Source organism: Tachypleus tridentatus, chromosome 13, assembly GCF_004210375.1.
Source record: "Tachypleus tridentatus isolate NWPU-2018 chromosome 13, ASM421037v1, whole genome shotgun sequence".
In the NCBI taxonomy this organism is placed as follows: domain Eukaryota; kingdom Metazoa; phylum Arthropoda; class Merostomata; order Xiphosura; family Limulidae; genus Tachypleus; species Tachypleus tridentatus.
Genome location: NC_134837.1, coordinates 64009571 through 64030709, shown reverse-complemented (window position 1 = coordinate 64030709; position 21139 = coordinate 64009571). Strand labels below are relative to the sequence as shown.

Here is a 21139-nt window from a genome sequence, read left to right as displayed (position 1 = left end):
CTAACTCCGTAGACATAACGCTGTGCTACTGTGGGACACTTCTTTCGTTATTGGTTTGGCGGCATGGAGACACAAAATAGAAACATTTGTTGACAACCTAGACCTGTGTATTTGAACTTCATAAAAGTTGTTTAGCTTGTAATAACGGATCTTCCATAATTCAAGTTCGCAAATTTCGAAAATAATAGTTATTTCATTTGTCACACAAGGAGTTTTTTGGTATTTTTACAAATCAGGAGGAAATAAAACTCTAGATGAAATTATTATTTCGTTTACCATTTGTATTATTATGTTTGGGTTCTAAAATTATCAATAAACTCTCACGTCGCGATTGATCTAGAGAAATCTAGAGTCAGTGGCTTTAATAATTTTAAATATAACAAAATGTGACCTGATTTCAAAGAAATTAATTCACTTTTATGAGAAACCTATATGTGTATCACATGTATATCATTTTGGGACTTAGCATACAGCAGAACATGTAAAAATTTCATGATAATAAAACCATCTCAGCCTTGTGTAATCTGACAAGTGTTAGCCTTTCATACGTTTATGAAACAGATAACAGAACTGTTTCCGCAAATGTTTCTCAGAAACCACATTTACCACATTTTTCAACCCAAGCAACATGCCCTCTGAAGTAAGCTCTTAATAGTATAAAGTCACGTGATTACCTGGTCTCAAACTCACACCCTTTCGTCTATGGCAGCCAATAGGTGTCGGAGTCTCAAATGTCATGACAACTACTTGCTTATGAGAATAGTCAAATCACCAATTTCTAGTCGTATAGTAGAAAGGTTTAACGTGGTTTTCATCCTCGTTACTTAGACATTCAGGTAAGGCCGTAATTAAACATGAAAATCGAACTGCCAAACGGGTACAGTAATGATTCTCAAACTAATTCCTTACAGATATTTGTCTTCAAGAAATTATTCTTATTATTTATAGTCATATGTCGGCCCTGACGCCAATACCACATATATTACATAATATTATTTTAATGCCTTCTACTAAAATGTATAACATGCATTTTAAATATAGTCTGTTTAATGTTTCATTCTTGGTCAGTAAGTTCTGGAAAGATGGAATCATGTAAACGTTTGAAACTTCAGGCCAATAACTCGTTAGGACACAAAGGGTTGAATTGAATAACCTGACACAATCTTAAACACCTTCAAAATGTTTGTTATGACGCTTTAGAAACAGCAACAACTTCCAAACCATTTTACCAAGAAGAAATTACCTCAAGTTTTGTTTAGAGTTTTATGTAAATTAGGTTCCAGTTTGAATTGCTTTTCAGTAGAAATACCCGAGTTTGTTTTGTTTTTTAACAAATAAAAGCAGTTTCTATTCAACACTTGAGACTGAAGTTCGATTTGTTAGTCAGTATGTTAAATCCCATGCATCAACATTTATACCATATTGTGTGTTTGAACATAACGACCAATGAAAAAAACTTTATATAAGGTCATATGACTTAAACTAGGTATTTTCTGTGAGCTATTTTCCCGAACGATAAATTGTATTTAAAACACTCCCTTGTCTTAACCCTAGTTTTGTAGTTTAATACGTTTAGAATAACTTAACACAATAAAACACAATACTCAAAGTTACCTTTCCTAACAAATGGGGACTGTTTTTTGCTAACCAATTTTAGCTGCTGTTGTCCAGAATTAGCTTTTTTTAGCTCATTACACTGTATTTTTATTGTTTTCTCTCTCTCTACATAAATATAAAGCTTTCAGTCGAAGAATCTGTAGCGTAGAAACATGGAGTTCACAACTTCAAACTCGCCATCTGAAGAAATCTACTTGGACATGACCACCAACGAACTAGCTTGTAAAATTACAGAAGATAAAGTAAGAAACCCTCAGTTAAGTATATTCTAATTCAACTAAACATAAAGTTTCAATAATGATGTAATACAGGTGGGGACTAACTTTTTCTTATTTCAAATTTTATATCTTACCATAATTGAATTTCTAGGAACTGGCCTGAAGGTAAAATGTACTTACCGTCGATAAAAAAAAATTAGCCGTTGTACACACAGAAATAATTGTCAACCATTCTACTAATTTTCAAGAAATTCAAACGTAATATACAACCTAATGTTTAAGAACTTTTACCATTAAACATTTACCATTAAAATATTAAAACTTTTTTGAGGAAAAATATATCGAAACAGGCTTAATAAATATGTTTTATTTCATCCTTCGATAAATAATGTTTTAACTCTTACTCTTGATGGATTTAATTTTGTTGTATTAAATTTATGTGTTTTTCAATTTATTATAGTACATAATAATAATCTTATATACTGACTACTTCAGTGAAGATTGTAAAATTAAATTATCTTTTATATTATTCTTAATTGATAAATATTTACAGATAAGTTTTCATAAATTATTAATTCACGTCGAAATTATTTGATTTTTATGTTACAGTTTTCTACTAATTTCTTTAAATAAGGTTAACGCTAGATAATAATTAGTTATTTTAATAAGTTGGATTAACTTTCCACTGACTTCTTCAGGTATGAAAAGATAGACCAATGTTTTGTCGATAAATGTATTAATAGTATGTTCTACCATCAATAAAACTCTTCCTTAAGTTTGTGAATGGTTGTATTTCTACCTGTTAACTATGAGGTGTTAACTAGATTCTGGTTTTATATTTGAACATCATTTGTTCAATAAAAGGTTGATAGAATGTGATCAGTAGTGATGAAAGTGTACCTTACGTTCTGAGACTAAAGATGCGAGTCGTTAAACACGTTTCACCACTTTCAGCTTTATAAAAGTGTTAATCAATTTTTCTAGTCTGTTCAAAGAACCGGACAAAATTCTCTTGACAGTGACTTACACTGTATGGCTAGACACCATATGATGGTGTTTCTTCTGGTCATTTAGCCAACATTAGTACAACAGACTGTTGAACTTGGAAAATTATAAATTTTTGCAGCGAAACTAAAGTCTTTGCATTGAAGAAATATTTGGATATAAGCAACTTAAATCAAGAGAGTTAGGCTTGAGTTAAGTAAATAGTGATCAAGTCTTATTGTTGATTATATTTTTTTTCTGGCCTCTCAGTGATGAGAGAGGAATTAAACGTAATATTAGTTTCATCTAGAAAGTTAAGTAGCCTCAAACTATAGGCTTATTTGATGCCTAAGTAGTCTAAACCTATAAGGTCACTAAAGATCTAACCAGTCTCAGCTTTCATTTCGTAATGAAAGATTGTTTCTTTGTTTTTAAATTTTGCGCAAAGCTTCACGAGGGCTCTCTACGCTAGCCATCCTTAATTTAGCGGTGTAAGATTAGAAGGAAAGCAGCTAGTCATCACCATCTACCGCTACCCCTTGGGCTACTCTTTTACCAACGAATAGTGGGATTGATCGTCATATTAGAAAGCTCCATGGCTAAAAGGGCGAGCATGTTTGATGTGATGGGAATTCAAACCCGCGACTCTCGGATTACGAGTCGAGTGCCTTAACCACCTGGCCATGCCGGGACGTTACAAAAGAGTATGAGCTAACTTCCAAATCTACAGGTCTTAGGTGGTCATTGTACATATTTACCACCTTATGTGTTTTAATGATTTTTTGTTACAATTAAATTATTTTATTTTGTTTGTCTTGTTTTCTTTTTCTTTTTTTTAGAAGTTCAAAGAATATCTAACTTAATTAACTAGTTTGAAAGGTAAAATATATAAACCACACACATACACACTTCTATTAAACTTGGTAGGCTAGCAAAAACAGCTTTGTTCTCTGGGTTTTTTAGGAATTTGAAGAACCATTGCTAATCGCAAACTTAGATGAAACAGTAAATAGGTTCAATATGTGGCATCATCTCCTTCCTCGTGTTGAAGTATTCTTCGGTAAGTTTCTTTCATTCTAACTTGTATATTGTATTATACCATAGCCAATTTTTAGCAAACGTTTAGTAGATTAAATTATTTGTCGTGTATATTTAATGATCAGACGACCTTTCTCTGTATTATAAAGAAGTGACAAAGAGAAAGTTTGTCATATAATTGTGATTTATCTTCAGCTATCTTGTTATAAAGATAACTAAGTGTTTGTGTAAAGTAGATGGCTAAGAGATAGTTTTAATCAGTTAGAGTTTATTTCGTATAGCAAAACCACTTCACGTTATCTGCTGTGTCCACCGCGGGAAATCGAACCCCCGATTTTAACATTCTAAATCCCAAGACTTACCGCTGTCCCAGTTGAGGAGTAATTAACTGGACATTTATTTCCTCTTATAACTGTGTTAGGGCAATTTGATTGTTTAGCACAAAGCTTGTTAATGGGGTGTTTGTGATGTGCCCACCACGAGCATCGAAACCTAAGTTTTGACGTTTAAGCCCTCAGACTTCCTTCTGAGCAACAGGTGTTATAACGATAAGATAGATTTCAGTTCAATAAGAATATATTGAGGCGTTTTTAGTTTTGCTTTTCTTACACACACGTTAGCTTCTCGTTTCCATTACAGCTATGAAGAGCTGCGACAACAGTGTGATTCGAAGAGTGCTGGCTACTTTAGGTTCTGGTTTTGACGCTGCTAGTAAGGTAGGCTATTTACGTGTGTAATTTTACACTTAATTAGCATAATTTATTTTATGACAAATACAGATGTTTAATGTTGAATTAATAATGGCCTTAAATCATATCATTAGTAAAGAATCCTGACAACAGAAATATAGGGGTTGATGTTCTTATAGTAAGAGGAGTGATATACAGAGTTTTGGTGAAAGTAAAAGAGAAATGACGAAGAAACGTAAAGTTGGAGAAAGGTTTGTTTAATAAAAGTGAAGAAATCTGTATTTTGCGTTGGGTGCTAGGTGAGCATATTGGGATGAGTTGAGCTGTTGGAGTTGGAAAAGTGTAAACAGTGGGTGTTTGTATAGTAAAAAAGTAAATATAAGTAAAAAGTTTGTTTGTTTGTTCTATTGTTTTGAAGTTTGCACAAAGGTTATTGAGGGTTTTCTGAGGGAAGACAACTAATTTGCATCATCCACCTATAACCATTTAAACATTACACGGCTATTTACCAACGAATTGTGAGATTAACTACCGTGTTATAAAGTCTCAAAGAGTATGGATTTTCAATGATGTGATTTGATCCTGCGACCCGTAAGTTGCGAGTTTAGTGCCTTAACCATGGTACAAGCTTGGCCCAAGCAGTTAATACTAGGTTACTAAAAGAAAACGTTTTTTGATTATAAGATGGAAGAATGCGTCATAACAGTATTCAAACAGAAAGTGAAGAGTTATAGTTAGCGACGCGAGACTTAAATAACTAACACAGATAGTGGTTAAAACACTTTTACTGCGTGTCTACACTACTATATTGTTTATGTGATCAAATGGGGTAGGTTATTTACCCACAGACACCGCGTACGTGGAAAACCAATAACTTCTTTTTAACTATTTATCAATGAACAATACGGATGTGTATTGAATCACTTTGTAGCCTCAAATGTAAAGTATGCCAAAAACAACTAAACACACACAATATAATCTGATCTGATTTTAATGAAATAAAGAAAACTTGATTTTTGTGAAATTGCGTATGTCTATTTTTTTTTTTTTTTACTGTGTTCTTAATTAATATGTTTGTAGTTCTGTGTAAGTTTTGTGAGGCCGGATACTTACAGTACGTGTTTGTGACTTGTTAGCGATAAGTTGCAATGATAAATAAACAAGAACACAGTTCACTTCTTGTAAAATAATACACTAAAAGCAAACCAAATGTGTATACAAATATCCTTTATACTGTTGGTTCTCATAGTTGTATCCTTAGTTTTAAAATCAAAGTCCGCACATTCTAGCTCAGTTGATTTAGACCACAATTAAGAAGACGATTTATCTTTCTAACGTATTATTACAATACAGATTGCGATAATTTTACTTTAAAATTGAACACTACAACACATTTATCGTTAAATTCACCTTCATGAACTTGAATTAAACAATGTGTTTTTATATCCCGACAGAAGTCTAGAACATTTCTAGAACATTACTATGATACAAAAATTCTCAACTCAAACAAAGAGAAACTCAGAAAGCTCTAGCAAAATGATTCACTATACTCACTATTATAAACAATTCATAACAATATTACTACGAAAGGTAAGATTCGTAAATAGTTATGTGAACAAATTTACCATAAAATATTGAAAAACAATTAAATATGACCACTGCACCTTATATAAACTATTTATATCATAAACTGAAACAATCGTGTATATCTAACATTCAGTTACCATTGGATTGTCAGGCGTATGATAGTTAAAGATGACAATTATATAGAAAGTGTAAATAAACGTACATACTTTTCAATACATTATAAACAATCTCGTTCTCTCTTATGTTTTTATCTTACTCTGTACAGTTTACCTAGAACTCAGTGTAATATTTAACGGTAATTAAGCCAAAAATTACTTTCTTCTTTAAATTCTCACCATTGATAAGAGAGTGACGATTGGATTAGATTTTTCCACTATTTTTCAGCGTGAAATTGAACAGTTGTTGGAAATTGGAATCAATCCATTTAAGATCATTTTTACAAACACTGTGAAATTCCGAACGCACATAAAGTTTGCTGCGTCCGTGGGCGTTCACTTGATGACGTTCGACTCTGTGGAAGAATTGCTGAAAATTCATGAGTGTGATTCGGAGGCCAGGTGTGTTTAATTTTAATTTTAATTTTTTCTAGAATATTTCACGGGAGTAATACTTATACCCTAGAGAGCTTAGAATATCAAGTGATATGCTTGTTTGTCTTATTGTTTCTGATAGTTGCGCTAACCTAAACGAGAGCTATTTACGCTAATAGAACCTTGTTGCATAAAGTGAATCCTTCAATGTAGATGTGTTTTTTTTTACGCCTGTGAAATCGTGTTGAATCAACAAAAATATTGAGTTTTTATATCATTTGTTAATTGTAGTGTTTTATAATTTTACTTTATTTTAAAGAACATAGTTGTAGTTTTAAAATAAAAGGAAAAAGTATTTAAACCTTATTAATAAAGCCATGTTGCTCTTCGACAAGTTAAACCCTCGCTATCAGCCTGACAGACTGATCCTAATATATTTGGGTTAATATTGGAGCAGCTTTGCGCGAGGGCTATCTGCGCTAGCCATCCCTAATTTATGAGTGTAAGACGAGAAGAAAGGCAGCTAGTCATCACCACCCACCGCCAACTCTTGAGCTACTATTTTACCAACGAATATGGGAATTGACCGTCGCATTATAACGCCCCCATGGCTTAAAGGGCGAGCATATTTTAAAGCGATCTAGATTTGAACCCGCGCCCCTCAAATTATGAACCAAACGCTTTAACCCACCTGGCCACGCCGAGCCTGGGTAATAAACGAGAAACAACAAAGAAGAAAAGTTTGAGATCCAAAACAAATACAGAAATACAGAATCTGGTAATCAAAATATCAATGTTTTTAAAAAGCATGAATAAAAACATCGAAGAAAACAAACGGGAAACGTAAATTTATCCCCTCTTAATTCATAACAACTTACATAATGTATAAAGATAAGTAGAGAAAATGAATTCTGATCTTAATATTAAAGCCGTTAAAAGACTGAAGAATGGACACGTGTTCTTTAAAACTGAAGATGACAAGGCTTAGAGAAAATTACTAAAGTGTTAGCTGAAGGAAATGCTAACAATGTCAAAATAAACATAAGATCGTGTTATAAAATGCAGGAACAAAAAAGTATGGTGGTTAAAGGTTAAGTAATAGCATTATACCTGCATATATTATTGAAGAATTAAAAAGTCTGAGGATGGATTCTAGCGAAGCTACAAGGATTAAAAGCAGATTAACAAACAAAGCGACTACTTCTGTGAAATTTTATATACATATATATATATATATAATGAAAAAATACAAATAAATGATTGAAAATTTATTTAATATAGAATATTTACAATTTCGAGTAGAAGAATACAGAACCACTCCACCATTATTTCAATGTTAGACATTTGGACATGTAGGCAGAGAGTGTGTCAGTATAACGAAAGGTGACGGTAATCATGAAAATAGAGATAGTACAAAACGTACTAATTGTGAAGAAAATTATCGTGCGAGCTCGAGATTTCCAAAATGTTCAAAGAATAGGAAGCAGACGTTCTTGGAGAATTCCTATGTTTAAAAAAAAATCATATTCGGCAACTACGAAAGACAATATGGTGTAATTTATGGCGAGTGTATATAAACCCAGATAAAACAAAGTTCATTGTGTTCTCTCGAAAAAATTACATCACCAAGAATAATGTGAGAAAAATAGAAAATTATAATTTAAAAATTTATGACAAAAAAAACTGAAAAGGTTGATAAAATTAAATACTTGGATGTTATTTATAACAGAAAACTGAACTGGAAAGACCACGTTGAATATTTAGTTAAAAATGTTGGGTGAGAATGAATTTATTAAACGAAATGTTGCTAAACACAACAGGTGTTCAAGTAAAATTATTATTAAAATTTACAAAGTTTGTAATAAGATTACGGCCCCGCATGGCCAGATGGTTAAGTCACTCGACTCGTAATCTATGGGCCGCGGGTTTGAATCCCCGTCGTACCAAACATGCTCGCCCTTTTAGCCGTGGGAGCGTTATAAAGTTACGATCAATTCCCACTAATCATTGGTAAAGGAGTAGCCCAAGTGTTGGTGGTAGGTGGTGATGATTAACTGCCTTCCCTCTAGTGTTACACTGCTAAATTAGGGACGGCTAGCGCAGATAGCCCTCGTGTAGCTTTGCGCGAAATTCAAAAACAAACAAACAATAATAAGATCTTTATAAACAGGCTATTGAGAGAATGGCTGGCAGACGGTTTTAAACCTGGTAAAATCAAAATTCACCTGCTAGTCAGTAAACCGCAGCTTAAATCCATATTCGTAAGAATGGGGTGCATCAATTTATTAACCTTGACATCATTAGACAAGCACTAGACGAACAAAATCTACCACATACAAAAATACTACGAATAATTTCCAAAAAACACAAGCACCTATAAATTTAATACGAATTGACACAGAAGACAGCTACAACATTCAAAATCTTATTAATAATGGGATTATGCTTTGGTATCAAAGATACATAGTTGAACAGTTAAAAATTCCAGCAATTGTAGTAATTCAATGCTACAATTGCCAAAGATGTGGGCACGTTTCTGTGGCATGACTAGTAACACAGAGGTGCTGCGGCTGTGGCGGGAAACACCATATATCTCATTGCAAAAAGGAACAAGAAACACCTAAATGCCGTAACTGTGGACAAACCTACACAGCAAATTACAAAGGATGTGACAAATACAAACAAATAAAACAACGTATACATAAGATAAGAACAACAATGACAGAACAGGAATAACCTGAAACAAATAAGCAACAAACAACAGACACAACAACAAAAGTTAGCAAAACATCTAAAACAAGAACAACCTGACACAAGTAAGCAACAAACAACAGACACAACAACAAAAGTTAGCAAAACATATAAAACAAGAACAACCTGACACAAGTAAGCAACAAACAACAGACACAACAACAAAAGTTAGCAAAACATCTAAAACAAGAACAACCTGACACAAGTAAGCAACAAACAACAGACACAACAACAGAAGTTAGCAAAACTCACCAAAATCACCAAAAGAACAAAATAGATTCAGAAAACTTAGACAAACAACTGACTACTTAGTCAGACTAAATGAAGAAATAATAGACAGCTTTAACAAGAAACAATGCACTGTCACCTGCTTTCTTGATGTTGAGAAAGTATTCGACACTGTATGACACAATGGTCTACGGTTACGTACGAATGAAATGGAACTACCGCGTGGAATTATTCGCTGGTTATCTAACTTTTTGGAAAATAGAAAATGTAAAGGAAACCTTTTCTGAGTACTTTACTCTAGAAGCTGGTGTCCCTCAGGGAGGGGTGGTTAGCCCTATACTCTTCATCATGTATGTAAACAATTTGCCATTGAAGGATCCTAATCATGGATTTTCCTCACAGTTCGCTGGTGATGTGAAAGTCTGGAAAAGTGCCGCAACACCAACAATAGCAACTACAAGCATACAACCACAACTAAATAGAATAAGTGAATACTGTCAAAAATATAAAATAAAAATAAATACAGCAGAAACACAACTTGTCGTTTTGCAAAAAACTACAGCTTGAATGGAATATGAATGGAATACTATTTCAGACTGCCACATCGGCAAAATTCCTAGGTCTAGCCTATGACTCAAAATTAACATGGATTAACCATTTAAATGAAATTAAAAGTAAAATATGGCGAAGAACCAACTATGCTAGGAGTCTAACTGGCAAGAACAGTGGAGCATCTACAAACAACATACTAAAAATTTACAAAACATACATTAGACCAGTAATCGACTATGCAACTCTAACATGGATAACTATAAGCAACAAACCAATTAAAACCAAGCTACAAACGATACAAAACACACTCCTCACAACAGCATACAGAGTTCCCAGAACTATATCATCTAAATTTATACACAAATATTCAAACATACCAACTATACCAGATAGATTCCTACATAGTACAATAATTTATTTTGATAAAAAGTGAATGAAAAATGAATTATTATGCGAACTAGACAGGTACCTCATACATGATGAAGATAGTCCTAAACAGCTCTCCCTGATCAACATATATTTTAAATACAAAAATAAATAAATATTTGTATATATATATATATGAGGGAGGGATAAAAAAGGCCACCGTTAAACTAGACTTCCTACTGATAGAGCAAATAACATCTATAAATGTATGAAACCAGTACTTGGACATTGTCCTGAAAAGGGTCGGAGCAATTCGAACCACTCTGACCCTAAAGCAGTAACCACACCAACCAACACTGCATGATCATATTAAGCAAAAGAAGGAGGAAGAGGTCAAAGAACATCTGACCATCCAGGGTATATATATCATACCCAAACCCGAGAGAGAGAGAGAGAAGATCTTGAATTGATTATGCTGGGATGGCCTGGTCCAATATAAGCCCACATAATATTAAAATTCTTCAAACTGTACAAAACTGTGTATTAACATTAGCAAACAGGTCGCCTATGTGTACACCGTTAATTTTTTACACAGCAATTCTCAATGCCAACAGTATAAATCCGTTTAAAATGTCACATTTAATTACTATAAAAAGTAAAAGGTGGATTATCATACAATAATTGAAAAATAAAACAAACTTTAAAATAATCAATAAACAAGAATCTGCTTTGTCTTTTTTGTTATGAAATTGAATTTTAATTATTTTTTCGTAATTGTTATTTAATTGTGTATTTTTTTATTTCCATTTTATTTTGTGTGTATTATTTTATTCGGTTTAAATTGGTGTTATAACGTAAATTTGTATATGAATCAAGTCACTTATAGGAAACCTTGATTAGAATATAACATGACCCAAATTCTGTGATAATAAGTCAAAATCAATAAGGTGAAGGAGTCCCGTCGTCTGCAACACCTTCACTCTAAGGAGGAAGAGTCGATATCCATCTCTCAGTCTCTTGTTGCGCAACCTAAACGAGAACTGTGTCCTAACAGCCAGTATTTTGTTTGGGCTGATAGGGGAAATAACTTACTTAACGGTACTCATAGCCAGTTCTTGAGCAGCTATTTAATTAATATGTGATAAAGAGAACAAATTATTATGATCTAGAAGAGGACTGAACTGATAAAGGACAGCTAATTAGTGGACAAACTGGAAACTTATTACTGTGTTTGTTTGATACTCTTTTCATTTTGGCTGATAAAAGTTGGTACAGTTATGACCAGAAGAATATTGTGTTATTGTTTCTAACTCTCTTAAGAACTGGTATAGCCCAAAAACTGAGTCAAAAAACAAATGTTTCTGCCCTAAAATTAGTTTGGTTAAAAAATGCAACAAAATACACAAACACATAAGTAAAAACCTGAGTTTTTCAGTGAACGGTCATGATAACGAAAAAAAAAAAAGTGGATACCAAGGATGACGTTATATTAGTGAGAAAATTTAATATATAGTGATAAAAATATTTATATGAAATTTGAGAAATTAATTATATATTTAAGAGGGCATTCTGCAATGAGGAAATATGTAATGAGCTTACCTCTGATAATTTAGCATCAACTAAAAATAAAATTAAGTATTAGCGTAAAAAATGATATTAAATATACATAATTTGTAAAACCACCATAAAGCTATATAATGTTGATTTTAAATTTGACTTTATAAAAGTAAAGTGAAACATAAATACCGTTGCTTTTATATACAATTCCAGGTTAATTGTAAGGATTCAGCCTCCGTTCGAGGCTAGTCCAATACCGTTTGGACGAAGGTATGGTTGTAACCTAGAGGAAGTTTATCATTTAGTGCAGAAGGCATGTGATCTCAACATGATTGTCGAGGGAATATCGTAAGTACAACATCTTACTAAGTCATTACTGGAAGTCAGACAACTAGTTCTGCCGAAAATACTTGGGTTTATTCATTGATAGGTTTTTTAGGCAAATTATTCATAATAAAACCTAGTTGAATGGATGACAACTGCTTATTGTAAAAACACAAATGTAGAGAACGACGTTTTGAAAGTCTACCGTCTCCAGGTCAGTTTGTAATTACAACTACAATATTTATCAGGAATTTTGGTATGAGATCCTCCAAGATAAAACCATGATAATTATCAGGAGTACTTATAAGATTTAACTTCTCCCCTTCCTCCGTAGAGTAGCGTGGTTTGTTCTTTAAGTTTTGTGGTGTAAGCTTACATTGGCATTGAAGATGCCTCAAGCAGCTATGTGGAATTCAGAGAGCTATGAATAAGGGAGATTCGAGTTTCACAATTCATACGACCCCTGCGGGACAAAGGATCTTTCATGGTGGCAGGGACCTATAAATACAAAACTGAAAAATTTTGCTGCAGGAAGAAACAGCATTATGTCAAGGCCGTGTCCGAGAAAAGCCACGAACAAAAAGGGAACTTGGGGAATGAGAAGATATGGGTTAGTTCGTCAGAAGTTGTGACTGCTGAGATGTTGTGAGCTCAGAAAAAAGGCACAATCGTTATAGTTGTCTCAACTATAATCATCGTAGGTTGGATTTGGGTCAAAGTGATAGGAGTTTTCAGGAAGTATAGTTTTGATAGGAATAGTTAAGAGGCTGCAGTCATAGAGAAAGGTTAGTAAGAGATGTGGTTGATGAGAATACGTCTGGGATTGGAGTCATCGAGGAAGTTTGGCAGTGGATATGATTGGATTCTTCTTGCATGAGGCTTGGCCTGCATAGACTTAGTGTCAAAAGTGATAATATTTGTTGATGTGGTTGCATCTTTCATTTCCGTCAAGTCACTTTGGATGGCTTGGTTAGTGGTGAAAGTTTTTCTGCTTATTTGGGTAACTTGTTAACTGTTGGATACTTCGATTGAAAGGCTGAGGAACATTCGATTATCTGATGGGACTGTAAGCAGTGAGGCTTGTCGAGGGTTGCCTTTGAAGTCAAAGTAATGGAAATATCACCCGTAATTGAGGATAATATTTCCTGTTGGTTTGGATAATGTGATTAACTGAACAGTTTTATAATTTAATTGAGAACAGATCCGGTGAACTGCATGTAGCTTTGTGTTAGCAAATTGTTAGAGAGAATGTTGGAGTTCTTCAGGTGTAATTGTAAGGCTGATGCTTTTGAGGAAAAGAGTGAAAATGTGATTTTTGCTTTTAGGTGTTGTGCACGTCTCATGTGGGAAGGAATTCTAGAGAATACAAATTTAAGTTAGCATGTCTTAAGGGCTGGAGAATAATTCATCCCTATCATTGGATTGTCATCTTTATGGGTTTATTGGATAATTTTTTTTATAATGGTCGCTAAAAACGTTGATTTGGCGTGGCGAAAACCTGTTGGGATAATCCATCGAGGATAACCCGGAGATACACCGTCAGTTTGTTGTTGGTCTTTATTTATGCTGGTGGATTGTAGAAAGTGTGGTAGGATAGGCTATTATTATTTAACTCCCTACGTTAGCGCCCAAAGAATGCCGCTTTACGCTGATTGACTACTTCAGGGGAGAGAAGTCACAAAAATGATGACGTCATACTTTCACAAAGTATCGTCTAACGGCGCAGCTCTCCCAGAAGGGTTAACATTATAGTTTAATATCGGGCAGACTGCTATAAAGTTATTATTTTACTGAAATACAAAACATGTTTCTAGGCTCCCGTAACAGGTACCCATGAAGTCATCGTTTCATAATGTGGAATCAACATATATTTGATCATCATGTCTCAGCATGACTATACTTAATACAGTTGATATAAAACACTAATTTATTACTTAATTAAATTTCCTAACAATTTATACATATATCATCCTGAAAAGGACGCTTGTAACTAATTTAATAGTTAATTGTATTTCGTGACCACTTATGTGCAAATTGTCCTGAAAAAGGATACTTAACACTAATTCATTATATCTACATTTAATTACATTTCCTGATCATTCCTTAACCCGACTAAAATGATGACATCGTGAAAAAATTAAAACTCATTGACTCTTTAATTATAAAGTGGTTACTTAAACGATTTTTAACGTTAAGTCTATATGTATAATAAAATACTCAATTTTACGCATGATATTTTAACAGTTTTAACACTGCTAAATTAGGGATGGCTAGCACAGATAGCCCTCGAGTAGCTTTGTGCAAAAGTCCAAAACAAAAAAAATAGCTGAATATCCCAGCTCTAGAGCCAGTTTAGATGTTTCAGACAACTATATGATCATGTACCGTCTTGCACTACAACACTAATGAGTGTTGATCACAAGAAAAAATGAGAGAGGACGTACTTATGACGGTGAGCCACATGGTATTGCTTTGAGCTGCACCAACTTCAAAAAAGCTTTATGTGCACCACTAGGTAGCATAGGGTTTTGTCTGTCTGTGTTAGAATTCTTCACTCTGTCCACTACAGAGAATCCAACACCAATGTAAAGTTAGAGAATACGTAAGACAAAGGAATTCTAACATAGATATGAGATAATACAAAGATGAGTTTCGATCTTTATTCATGTTGATTGTAAGCTTCAACTATCAAACTGAGTATTGATTAGAGAAATGCCAAAATAAATAGCAGATAATGAAACAGCTTGTAGCCGTTGTATTTGTAGATAACTTACAATTGGCTAACAATTTAGTTACATTACGTAGATGAACGGACTAACAGTGAAGTCTTGGAAAACATCAACTTTAAGAAAGACCCAGGTGAGAAGGGTAAGGGAGACTCGAAAATTTGTGTTGCTTGTTGTTGTTTTTCAGTCAGTGCCTTCAGTCCAATCTGTACATCCAAGTTATTTTGTAATTTCAAGAATAACAAAAAATGGGATTTAAATCATCTCAAATCAATAGTTGGTGAAAGTTCTTTCAATAAGGCTGAATAAGAAAAAATAATTTTGTTTGTGGAAGAGTTTTGTATTTTCTTTGCAGTTGGAATTATAGTATATAATTAACATGTTGATTGTATGTAAGTATATATTAGATCAAATAAATTCCACAATATACAAGTTGTATCGTAAAAGTTTATAAAAATATTAATATATTTATGTTTTAATTTTCTAACAGTTACATTATTTTATTTACATTTTTACATAGATTTCATGTAGGTTTCACATCCAAGAATCCTAAATGTTACGTAGAAGCAATAAAAAGAGCTAGGTGGGTGTTTGATGAAGTCTCGAAGATTGGAGTGAAGATGTCTTTGTTAGACATTGGTGGTGGATATCCCGGCTCTAGAGATAGCTTTAATTGTTTCAGAGAAGTATGTGATTGTATACTGTTTATCACTATATAATTAAGTGTTAAGCCTAACAACAGCAATTATTTTAATATACTAAAATATAAATACTTACATCTTACGAACCAGGTTGCTATAAATAGTGAAATGTTGTTCTCCTCATCCACTAGGTGGCCTATAACTCTGCGCAGAGAAACATTTTTTTATACATCAGAGGTAACAGACAACTTCCTATACGATACAGTGAATCAACGTATTTAGAACAATATGACTTCAAATTTACAGAGAAGTTTTACAAACATCTATTTTATTTCTATAGATCGCTGCAGCAATAAGAGAAACTCTTGATGAATGTTTTCCACCGTCTTCTGGTGTAAGAGTGATTGCTGAACCTGGTCAGTATATGGTATCTGCGGCCTTCAATCTCTACTGCAAAGTGATTCTGGTTAAAAACGAAGCAAACTTAGGTAACGTTAATAGATGGAAACTATAGTAATCGGTTTATAAAACACGTTAAAGCACAAGGAAAACTTTATTGTTAAACCTGACAGTTTCAGATGATGTCTCTAATGTCACTCAAGTGACTTGTATCTTTTTCTAATCAGTTGTTACTGGTACAATTTATCAATGGTTTCTTTATATTAGCGAAAACGTGGCAACAACATACAGCTTAGATAATGGTGACTCATACATTATCTTCTACAATAAATAAATGAACATACATATAAAATTCTGTGATATCAAAACCACATACAATATGTATGATTTTAATTTAACATTTTACTAATATCTTACAGGTATAATTTTCTTTCAGTTTCATTTTCAGAAGATAAAATCCATTCTTCTGAAACTGATGTTTACATCAATGATGGTAAACACGGAACGTTTTTGTGCAATGTTTACCATCACCAGGATATCAAGGTTCTTTCTCTAGTGGTAAGTCAAGAAACTAACACTATATATAAAGAGTGAAATACATTTTCTCTTTTACAACGAGTAATAACCAACTGCAAAGAATAGATAATAAAGAATGTTAAGTTAGTTAAATGTCATAACTATAGTTGGGTGGGTGAGTACGTTTGGCGTTTCAAGGTGCAAAGCAACTGGGCTACCTGCGCCACTGTCGTTGGGTGTTACGTAAGTTGTAACGGTCGAAAATCAACATCATTACATTTCTGCACTACCTACTGACGATAATTGTAACTAATATATTTACAATTGTCAATACCTTGGATTATTGTTTTGTAAACGTGAAAAGTATGCAACTGGCATGACCCATTCTGTAGATTTCATCTAGAAGACTCAAAACAAACGAAAGCGTAGAGATAAACAGATGCCGATTGAGCCAGAGAACAGTATTAATATACACTAATAGAAAGTATAGTTGTTTTATCCTCAATAGAAAGTGAATGTTGAAGTTCACCCATATTTTCTTCATGTTTATAGTTTTTTATTGCTCCCCCTGTGGTACAGTGACATGTCTACAAACTTACAACGCTAAGAACCGTACAGTCAATCGCGTGGTTTTGTGCTTAACTTCAAACAAACAGTTCTTTATTACAATAGCTTTCTGCATGTCAGTTTCAAGACAGAAACATGAAATTAGACGACTAGTAATAGCCTGGATCTTTAATTTCTTTATATACTTGAACTACCAATCCATTTTATTATGGTACTGCATATAGCGAAAAGTCTTCGGAAAAGGCCATAACGTTTAAGTACGATTACTAAATCTAACCTTACTTACTTCAGTGGTAGGCCCACCGTGGTCAGATAGTTAGAGCGCTTGACTCGTAATGTGAGGATCGCTGGCACAACTCCTCGTCACACCAAACGTGTTTGCCCTTTCAGCCGAGTTATCATTTGACGGTCAAACCCCTATTCGTTGTTAAGAGTAACTCCAGAGTTTGTGGGTGGTAGTGACTATTGCTTTACCCCTAGCCTTACACTGCTCAATTAGTGACGCATGAAATTCAAAAACACTACGGGTCGCGGGTTCGAATTCTCGCCACTCCAAATATGCTCACTCTTTTTATCATTCTTTTAATTTTATAAAGCTAATTCTTCCATATCATTATAGAATATAAAGAATCCCCGGCATGGCCAGTTGGTTAAGGCACTCGACTCATAATTCAAAGGTCGTGGGTTCAAATCCAAGTCACATCAATCATGCTCTCCCTTTAAACTGTGGAGGCATTATAATGTAACGTTCAATCTCATTATTCGTTGGTAAGAGAGTAGCCCAAGAGTTGGCGGTGGATGGTGATGGTGATTACACTGCTAAATTAGGGACGGCTAGCACAGATACGACCGTGTAGCTTTGTGCGAAATTCAGGAATAACATTCAAGATAATCTGTATATAGAAGTAGTACTAAAACTTACTCTTACTTCTTTTAACCCTGCCAGAAAAAAATCAATCTATTATTAATACTGTAAACTGTCTTTTATTATAATTCGTCGTGTTTTGTTCGTGCATTTGAACTATCAGCTGTGTCCACCGTAGTGAATCGAATACCGAATTCTGGCGTTTTACGTCAGTAAACGTACCGCTATCACACAAAGATGTGCTTTGTTCAGTTGATTTTTTTTAATTATTCGTCAGGTAACAAACTACACAACTTGCTACCTTTACTGAGCCAACCATAAGGATCGAATTTCGTACTTAAGCGTTACGAGTCTTTAAACCTACCGTCGAGCTTCCAGTACTTTGTTGCTTAATTTCCAAATATATTGTTAACTAATGAAAATTATTTTTATTTTTTTATTACTGGGTGTTGTCGAGCAACAATATTGCTGTTTTTTTGCTTCAAATTTTAAAAACAATTTCAAAATAAATTATTGCAACAATAATGCTATAACAACAATATCAAACAAACTCATAGCAACTATTATAAAGAAAGTGAGGGTAAAGGATATAATGTCAGCCCAGAACTTGTAGAAACTAATCAAATTTATATCACGCAGAACTCCAATCGAAAGCACCTGCGATTAACCCGAGTTTTGGGCCCAACCTGTGATCCAAGGGATATCATATTTGATCAGGTCCTCTTAGCAGATATAAAAGAAGGAGAATGGATATGTTTTGAGGGCATGGGTGCCTATAGTGTTTCTTTTTCGAACCGTTTCAACGGTTTTAATCCACCTCTGATTAAGTACATCATCAGCAGTAAAACCAGGTAAGAACCGTTTAGTATAGGATATTTTTCTTTTGGTTTGATATATCTGAAAACTTAAAACAAGCTAGAAGTTCTGTTCAATTACGTTTTTTCATATTTTAATAATTTATTTTCCAGTTGGGTAACTGTTTTCTTAGTAACAATTTCAAATGTAACACAAAGTTTCCTGACAATTAACTATATAAGCATCATAAATTAATAGGAGTTAGTCATTACAAGAAACACTGATGTAGCATTATGTTAACAGTCCTCTTTACTTAGCTGTATGGAAGATGAAATTAAGTGAAATGAGGTAAGGTCACTCAATTTCATGTAAACCTAAACTCCATTAGAATGTACTAGCAGAAATTCCAACTGTTTGTGCTAACAGTAAGTAATCGTAATGTTCATATTTCACTGAAAAGGTGAAAATATTTTAAAATGTTCAGAGATCAAAACGTTTGTATATTTTACTGATACGAACAATAATATTTTATTAAAACTGATAACGTTTAGTGAAATAAAAAAGAGGAAATTCTCAATAGCCGCTGCGTTTGAAATTATTTTATGCAAGATTAGGGTAAACTATATTTGTTATATTTTTGCGCGCCACCGATACCAAGAGTGGGGCACCCTATACCAATTTCGTGTTATTACTCATCGGTATCTCTACCAGATAACCCTCTTATTCAAATTATTTCAGGTAAAATTAGAGATGAAAAACTCAGAGCTATTTTATGAGCAGCTATATTGCGGCTAATAACAGTTTTTCTTTGAGAACTCCATTTTCGGAATACTTCATTTAAATATTACATCAGTAAAGATACGATCAAACCCTGACGTACAGTCCTAGTGAAAATTGTGTTTTTGTTCTAGAAGAGTACTTCTATATAGACTTATGTTATGTTGTAAAGAAATGGTTAGTTCACGTACCACATTTATTTTTCTAATATACTGAATGTTGAATACACAAAGTATATATTTTCTAAAACTTTTTTTCCAATAAATCCCACAAAATTCTCTTTATTTCCTGAAAACCTCTGAACCATTTTCTATTCACTTCAAATAATGGGTTACATTTCTATCAAATATATCTAATCAAATCCTGAACATAGATAAACTGGTTTCCTTTTACTGAGGTGTATTATATAGAGAGTTGTTTCCTCTGTAAAATAATCTGTTTACCGTTATCCTAAAGCAAAAACATAGAAAACTAGAAGTACTTACAAAGAAATGTTTCTAGTATGAAAGTTGCTTAAACCGATATTTACGATAGGTTTATTCATACCTCCACCAATCAGATGATTAGAGAAACTTTGGAAAGAAATGTCGGTATTGAGCTCAGTTTGATTTTAGCTTGATAAACCGGTTTAATTCATCGATTGTTGTTCTTGTATGGATTTTATAGCTACAAATTGAGTTTCGCACTTGATGTGTAAAAAATGTATAAATTCACTATTTTATATACAGATGTTGTATGCACGTGCACCTTTTAATCAACTTGTATGTTCTTTAGGCACCAGCTGGAGAAACAATGTAAGAATAGAGTTTTTATAGAAACAATGAACTTTTGCCAGTTGTAGAACAAACTTCGTCATAACCGTTTTATGAAGTAAACGTGAAGAAAATGAAATGGTATTTGAAATACAGTAAGGACGTGTGTTATAATAATGTGTAATATTTCTAAACATTTCTTACTGCAGTGTTTTTTTTTTCTGCGATAAATCTAAGAAACATGTTATATACGTTTATATTTATTTATTTTTAGTACTGAGACAAGGGTTAAGATAAAAAGGGTTCAGTTATGGCTTACATTTGTTTGTAGAGTTTGCGTTCTTGATGTGATAAAAATATCTTTATATTTATTGTGATAACAATATATACTTATTGTATTTATTGAATGTACGATAATCATATGATAATCACTGGATCCATGAACAGTGTCTAATATTCATGATATTATAGTGTTCTTAGTAACTTTAAAGTTTATGAAGATGATTTTGTTTAATTCTACGATTGTAACTTAACTACATGTGATTATTTCAAAAAGTATAATAAAATGAATCCTAATAAGCTGTATAAAGTTATAAAAACAACATGTGTTGTTGAGGATGGCCAGAATCTTTTCTGGTGCTGAACAAAAATCTAATCAAT

General features: G+C 33.3%; 1 protein-coding gene across 1 annotated transcript; it reads left to right on the top strand.

Moving 5' to 3' along the window:
* Window positions 1-697: 697 nt before the first annotated feature.
* LOC143239788 (ornithine decarboxylase-like) lies at window positions 698-20682 on the top strand. Its single transcript, XM_076481302.1, has 11 exons — window positions 698-836; window positions 1739-1859; window positions 3783-3879; window positions 4497-4573; window positions 6518-6690; window positions 12331-12465; window positions 15688-15853; window positions 16149-16296; window positions 16644-16765; window positions 18795-19006; window positions 20502-20682. Exons 2-11 carry the CDS (start codon window positions 1770-1772, stop codon window positions 20566-20568), a joined length of 1287 nt encoding a protein of 428 aa, XP_076337417.1. The 5' UTR covers window positions 698-836; window positions 1739-1769; the 3' UTR covers window positions 20569-20682.
* Window positions 20683-21139: the final 457 nt, after the last annotated feature.